At 39.2% G+C, this 7,705-nt stretch overlaps 1 protein-coding gene across 1 annotated transcript; it reads right to left on the bottom strand.

Annotated features, from left to right (window-relative positions):
* Positions 1–5,428: 5,428 nt before the first annotated feature.
* On the bottom strand, positions 5,429–7,029 carry LOC122017300 (cyclin-D4-1-like). Its single transcript, XM_042574866.1, has 6 exons — positions 6,712–7,029; positions 6,516–6,602; positions 6,336–6,434; positions 6,046–6,247; positions 5,855–5,976; positions 5,429–5,769 (listed from the first exon to the last, which is right to left on the bottom strand). The coding sequence occupies exons 1-6, from the start codon at positions 7,024–7,026 to the stop codon at positions 5,533–5,535; spliced, it is 1,062 nt and encodes a 353-aa protein (XP_042430800.1). The 5' UTR covers positions 7,027–7,029; the 3' UTR covers positions 5,429–5,532.
* Between the last annotated feature and the right edge of the window lie 676 nt (positions 7,030–7,705).

Raw genomic sequence — 7,705 nt, 5'->3', positions numbered from 1 at the left:
TACCCCATATCACAGAGAGTAATACAAGATGATTTAGCCTTACAGAGAGGGGTTGGTGGTCGCGCACAGGGGCAGGAGATAGAAGCTTCGTGGTCGCGTGAGGTTGCGAGGTGCACGATCTGGAAGCTTCGTGCCCTAGCTTCGCTTCAGAGGGTTGCTGAGAGAGATCGCGCGAGGCGGCGAGGGGCACGATCTGGGCGATTCGAGGAGTTGCGGCCGAGGGGAGGTGAGTGATAACCATGATTTTACTATACTATTCTCATTCATATAATCATGGTTTGATGTAATTTTCTTATATAGAACTCATATTTACATTACATTTTTATATATTGTATTAATTTTGGGCTTAATTGCAAATTAGTCTATTTTCATGGTATTTTGATGCTAATATTTGTTTATTATTTTGTAGGCATCAAAAGGGTCATGGACCTGATCAGTGTGGGATGTACTTTGGCTCAAATCTAGGGCTAAACGAGTCGATCAAGCTTTGGATCAATTTGGACCGTCCATTGAAGATTGGAGAGATCTGAGTCATCCGTCAAGCATCTGGTCTATCAGACCTAATGGGGAGTAGATCTGGACCGTAGATGAAGATCAATACTGTTGGATAGGATTTTAGGCCATTTTCCACCGTTGATCAAGCTCCGAAGCATCTCAGTCGTTGGATCAGATTTGAGATGATTTAAAAGCCGCGTGAGAAGCTACAGTTCTTGGACTCGGCTCGCGATTTCTTCACTGTTCCTGCTTCTTCTCCGCCGCGACGCCGAGTTTCCCGTTCCTCATTTCCAGATCCGGCGAGCAACTTTCTTCAACGACAGCTATCCTAATCTACTGGCGTTCATCTTCCGGCGATCAGAGAAGTGCTAGAGGGAGGTTTCTCGGCACGGCTTGATTCTGCTTCACCGCGCGTTCTTGATCCGGGGAGGTTTCCGATCAGCGAACTCCGTACTCAACTGAGCTCAGAGGGAGGTTTCTTTGAGTTTCAGATCTCATTCCGACTTCCATTCCATAGCACAACTTGGATGAATTGGCCATTTGATCCGGTTTGCACAATCACAGATTCATCCTCTGTTTTCTTCGGTTGGTGAGATTATCAGAAGACTGGGAGTTAGAGGGGAGGTTTCCGAAGACTATGAGCACCTACTGGTAATAGCTGGAGGTAGAGATTAGTTGTTGGGTGCTTGAGGGGAGGTTTCCGATAGCGCTTTTGTTTTTCAGCAAATTGGAGAGAATTGGTTTCGGTTTTGGGATGTGGAATGATTAGGGTTTAGGTTTCTTTGCTTTTGTTTTTGAATTGTCATAAAATTGCTCAGATCTGAAGATCTGATAGATAGATTGCATTTTATTCTTGTTTGCATTTCTTACTTTAGTTCTTGTTTGAGTTTTTGTACTTTCAATTACAATTTCTTGCTTACAAACCCCACTCTTAGACCTAATTCTGATTAGTTCTTGCAATTCTGATATTAACAGCTTGTAGAGTTTTGAGATTTAGTTAGCAATTCAACCTTTGTGATCATGATCTTGTTTAAGTGTTGGAATGTTTAATTTGGTGTTTAGATTGCTACCTCTATTCAATTTTATTGTGATTGAATTCTTGAGCTTGTTTGTTGAAGTAATTGTGAATGAGAATTGGAGATAGTTTGATTTATGCAAATGTGACTTGAGTTTTGAATTTACTTGGTTTGGAGTTCGGGAATTGAATTATTTGATTTGATGATGCTTTGGGAGCTAAACTTTACTGATGTTGATGTGATGAAATCTAATAGATCATGTCTAGTTAAGAACATTCTTACCTTGATTTTAATCTTGACCATGATGATGCAAGATTTTGATTTGAAACAATTCTAGAATTCACACATTTTGCTAGTAACCCTTGGAAAAAATACGACTTGGGACTCGTTGCTACAACACTTGTATTAATTTTAATGAGTTTCAATTTTAATTAATTTGATGTGCCACGTGACATGAAAATGGTTAACACCAGTGAGCAGCGCGAGGAAGGAAGCCAACGAACAGCAAAAGTCGATCTGGAAGCTTCGTGCCGAGAGAGATCGTACGAGGCGGTGAGGGGCACGATCACGAAGCTTCGGAGGAGTTGCGACCAAGGGGAGGTGAGCAGCGCGAGGAGGAAGGAAGCCAACGAAAAGAAAAGTCGCGCGCCTTGCCCTAGCTTCGACCCTTCTGTCTTGTGCGAAGAGAAGCTTCACGTGGACTTTTGCTTTTGTTAATAAGGTTGATTTTCTACGTCTGCAGTGCCAGATCGTCGCGTCGCGCACAGGCACGTTTTTGAAGTCCCGCAGGCTAACAGTATTGTATATATATATATATATATATATATATATATATATATATATATATATATCCCCTCATGCTATATTACGCAGTTAGGGGTGTAAATAAATCAAATCATTTATCAGCCATTCGAAACTCGATTCGATAAAAGTTTATTTGAGCTCATTTAATGAGACTCGTTAAAATAAATAAAACAAGTTGCTTCATAATATTCGGCTCGTTAGCTCGTGAACATGTTCGTTAAGGTCATGCATCAACTTTTAAATAAAAAATATAATAATTTTGATATTGAATTTATAGATTTTACACTCTACTTATGAAACATATAAACAAATATATTAAATTTATTTATTAGAATAAAATTATAAATTTTAATAAAAATATTATACTTTTCATTAAATATATAATTTAATTTTTAATTTTTAATTTTTAATGAATATTTAAATTTATAATTTATATTTATTAAGCTCGTTTAGGCTCGATAAAAGCTTGAATAAGCTCGTGAGCCATGAATATATTCGTTAAATAAAGCTCGACTCGATTATAAACGAGCCAAACTCAACATTCAAGAGTTCGGCTCAACTTGATTACACCCCTACACGCAGCAGAGGTATACATTGTGCCTACCCTTTGCACACCTCCGTTGCACGATATAGCACGAGGGGATATATATATATATATATATATATATATATATATATATATATATATATATATATATATATATATATATATATATATATATATTGCTGAGTGGTCGGAGCGTCCGAAAGTAAATAGTATGTATATATATACAAGACAACATAATGTTGGATGTATATATATGATTTTATTTTATTTTTTAAGTTTTCTGCGATTATGCTAATAAGATTTTGCACTTAAGGTTTAGAGGTTGAGTTATAACATTAAGCATGAAAAAATATAAAGAGAGAAAAAGATTTGATACCCTGTACATCCTTACCCTATACACTCACGAACGACCCTCACAAGTCTAGGCGCCTGAAGCCCCTCCTGGACACCCCAATTCACTTTTGAGAATCGGGGCGCCCGGGAGGGTATCCGGGCACCTGGACCTGTGAGAGTCGCCTAGAAGTGTGCAGAGTAAGGATGTGCAAGCTAAAAAATCTTCCATATATATATTTTTATACTAATTAATTCTGGGATGACGGATTCAATATTACGAAAGTTTTCAACCGGCTAACAGGGCAAATTAGGAAGCACTTATAGTGGAAGACCCATCAACCTAACGTTTTTAGGTCAACTTCTCAGTAAAAAAAATTCATCAATTAAATTTGTCAAAATTGACACTCAATCCTTAAATGTCTGGAAAACTGAAAAAACATAATACGGCTGTTCCATTGCCTAGGGCAAAAAGAATAGTGTGGCTGAACCATTTAACTCAATTGGTCCAATACAATTATCCTAATTGATCCAATTGATTTTTTTTATTTTTTTTTGTTATGCTTCATTTGTCATGATTACCCTATTTAACTTGATTAGTTAGCTTAATCTACTTAATTTGTTTATCTAAATTACTCCTCTTGATTAGACCAAATAAGTCGAATTGCTCAACTTAATTTATTCCTCAATCTACTAGCTTCTTTCACCTTAATACTGAATTTCTTAGTCTAATCAGCTCACTTAACCTAGTCGACTTGCCAAACTAATCCTATTCACGTGATCCCCGCTCGACTCAATTTGTTCAGTCCATTCAGTCACTCAACTTATTGTGCTCGTTTAACTTGTCCCTACTTACTTGTATGGTCCACTCGACTTGCTCAATTTACTTAACGCCAGGGCAATCAACTGGCCCTCGCCTTGACTAAATCAGGAACAGCACTACAGCATCCTCCCAAGTCCCGGTTAGTTCTCTTACGGTTGGGTCGGCTGTTGAACACCATTAAGCTACTCACGAGGCATTAACTCTGTCTCCCACTCCCCACACCCACCCATCCACTGTTCTTTCTCCCCCGTTTCCTTCCTCTACCACCCACCCATCCTCCCTATTTTTGTTTTCATCTTCAGACATAAAGAATCAGCAACATCTCTGATTCACACACTTCTTCTTTAACCTCACTATTGTCTCCTCTCTCGATATAATTTCATTGCTCTCTTGTCTTATCACTTCATCTCCATGATCTCTGTGCGCTCATTTTGTTTTTACTTGTAATTTTACAAGATTTTGGCGACTAGCACTGTGCATCAAGATGCTCGTTAGTGTTGGAGCCGAGTAGCTATGCATTAGTTGTTAGTGTGCGTGACTTCCATAATAGTTCTGTTGGTCCCTGAAGAAAATGGTTGACAATCTATTTGTATCATAGTCAAGATAGCAGACAAAAACTTAATAATAAATGTGGGAGTTTTGTGCCAACCTGGAGTCCAGATGAAGCATCACCTCAGTACAAGTGAATGATTGGCTCTTGGTTCTTTCCTTCCACTTCCATTGGCCAGAAAGATGATGATTATTTGTTAGAGTTACCATTGCTTCATAATTATAATATGCTCAAATCTCTGCTACTCACTTGAAATGTGGAAAGAGGCTGTGGATGGTGTCATCAGACTGCAGTAGATTTGCAAGAGATAAGACCATTAGAGATTCAACTCTATTTTACAGTTCAAAGGCTGTGTAATTTCTTTGTAATTAATAACTGAAAGATGGAAGGCAAGTGTTATCTTATTGGTTAACACAGGCTCAATGTCAGAATGACTGCAGGTAATGGGCCACCAATCATATTACTTAAATGAAACTGATGAATCCATGTCTTCTTTAACCTCATGCCTGTTGCTGCAAGGCTTAATGCCTGTTGTCTGCTTAACAAACTGGCAGCTTAATTTTTTAGGGAACCCAAGTCATTTGGCTATTGTCCACAGGTATCTAATTGGATTTTTCTAGTTTGGTTTCATCTCTTTTTAGGAGAAGGGATATTCCTTTCAACACTAAACTGATGTTGCGATGGCTTATGGTAATAATAGATAGCATATGATTGACCATTGCAAAGATTTAGCATAAAACCAGAACAATTTTCTACCTGATGAAAATCACATCTATTTTGCATTTTATTAATGGTGTCTGATAAGGTTCACTCTATCAAATCATGAATTTAAAATCCACACGAGTTTATTCCCATCCACTCTACAAAATTTCAGCAAAACACTTATTAATAAGCTCTTCCGGCAAACTTAATTAATCTGACAAAACTACTAAGCAGGTGAAAACAGGACAAATGAGACACTTTGCTCTCATGAACTTATGGATCTGTTTAATTTCATCTTCTTGGCTGTCGAAGAAGTAGCATGAGGATGATTACCAAGTGAGCAAACTGTAGTATCATCACTTTCATAGCTCACAGATGCAACATCCAGAACCCCAGCTGGGCTCTTTGGCACGGCAGAAACTGATGGAGTTTTGTTACTGAATGCTCTATTCTTCATCAAGTTCATCTCTTGAATCACTTCATGACATCTTAGTACCTTTTCCTGAATTCATTGAACAAAACCATTAATAAATTTGGATATAAACAGATTATCTGAGTAAGTGTGGAACACGGGAGAATTGTCTCACTTTATCTACATGTATCCAACAGGCTAAAGTATTGTTGATATCCAGAGTATGATAAGTTTCCAGTGCTGACAGTGCCACTGCTGCAGCAATTTCAGAAGGCTTGAACCCCAGGAAATCAATGCCTGCAGTTAAGTGTTAGTCAAATCCCTGCTAGGCTTGATAATATATTGCAAATCGAATAAGGTACCAACCTTTAACAATGCCCAAAATGAGGTCCATAGAGGAAGAAACTATTGAGCTATCCGGGCATTTGTCATCGTTTAATTTGTACAAAAAGTAATCAATGAATGAAAAAGGCGTCACAACATGCATCCTCCAATTAAGGGTGCTAAGAACAAGAAGTTCCATTCTCTGTATAGTCCTGGCATCAAATATGTATCTTGCCTCGCCAACCTACTTGTTCACAAATACAGTGAACCAATGAGTAACTAATTATTGAGGTCTAAGATGATCAAAACTGGTTTTCGTTTTCTTCCTGAACCTGCAAGTCGAGAGATGAAGGCACTTCCATTTCCTCCGCCTTGGCAGCAAGAGATAAGCAGGCCACTGATACCAACTGTGTCATCCAAGCTTTGTCTGTCTGAAGCCACAGGCACACAAACATGGCACAGTGAGAAAAATCAAAATTTTCTTCAATGAACATATGCCTTAGTTTTCTTACCGAGAATTCATACGAGGAGAAGAATCGATCCAAGTAATTTACAGATAAATAGGCGCTTAGAGGTCCAAAATTGTAATGTGCATGGACCTGTTCATTTAGAAAGAAAGAAAGAAAATGCATAGTGTTCGAATTGATCGATCTGTCAGGATCATAAATGAGGGAAAATCAAGAAAAAATGAACAACTACTCGCCCTACCTTTTGAATCCAGTCAATGGCATCACTTCTGAGAGCCAGGTCTAGTTGCCCACCCAACAGCCTCTCGGCATAGTCACCGGGTAGCAGATGCTGTGACTCCCTCTCGATCAGCAAAGCAATGCATTCCTCCGAAGGCAAAGAGAAATCCCTCCACATTTCCCCATAAAAATCGAACCTTTCGTCGGGAGATCGGCAAAGGTTGCGCTTTGGGGGTTCTCCTTGGAATTTCTGCTCTTCCTCGCCAAGCCCCAGGACGCTATTGCTGTCCTCTGTGCAGAGTAAGAAGGAGGAAGCATACTTATAGCTGACACCCATTGAAGCCAGATGAAAGGCTGAATCTTTCTTTTGTTTCTCTTCAGAAGGCCCTCTTTGGATATAGAAACAGTGAGGCAAAACTGAACAAGATAGAAGAAATCATAACGGAAGAAGCTGAGAAGGAGTAGAGGCTCTGGGAGGAGAAGCGCGGCCGGGGTTTATATAGGGGAGTAGCTTTGACCTGCAGCAGTGCTATAGTAACTGTGGGTTTGGGGAGTTGTTAGATTCTTACCTCCAAACTTCCATGGTAACTATCAGTTTCACTGACCAACGTGTCGTGGGCTGACCAGCAGATTTTTGTACAAAACTTGCACATTGGTGGAGTAGCAGGGGAAGGAAGGCCTGACCCGGGCTGGCTTCGGGCCAGATCCGGTCCTGGCATTGACCAGTTGCCCGTTAACTTGGGCCATCGAGCTGAACCATGATCGACCCGGCATTACGGTTCCAAGTCTCCAAAAATCGACGGACCGTTGGTTAACCACCGGTTCAGTTTGTCGATTCCAGATTTTTTTTTTATGTGTATCCATTGGAACCCATCAGTTCCTAGCCATTGGAATCGCTAATCAATGATTATGATTTAGTATTTATTACTATACAAGCTCTATAAATAGACAATTCATTTTATCATTTCTATACACATCTTCTTTACTTTCATTATCAATTTCGCATTCTCTATACA

This window comes from Zingiber officinale, chromosome 8B (assembly GCF_018446385.1).
Source record: "Zingiber officinale cultivar Zhangliang chromosome 8B, Zo_v1.1, whole genome shotgun sequence".
Taxonomy (NCBI): domain Eukaryota; kingdom Viridiplantae; phylum Streptophyta; class Magnoliopsida; order Zingiberales; family Zingiberaceae; genus Zingiber; species Zingiber officinale.
This window is presented reverse-complemented; position numbering and strand designations above follow the sequence as displayed.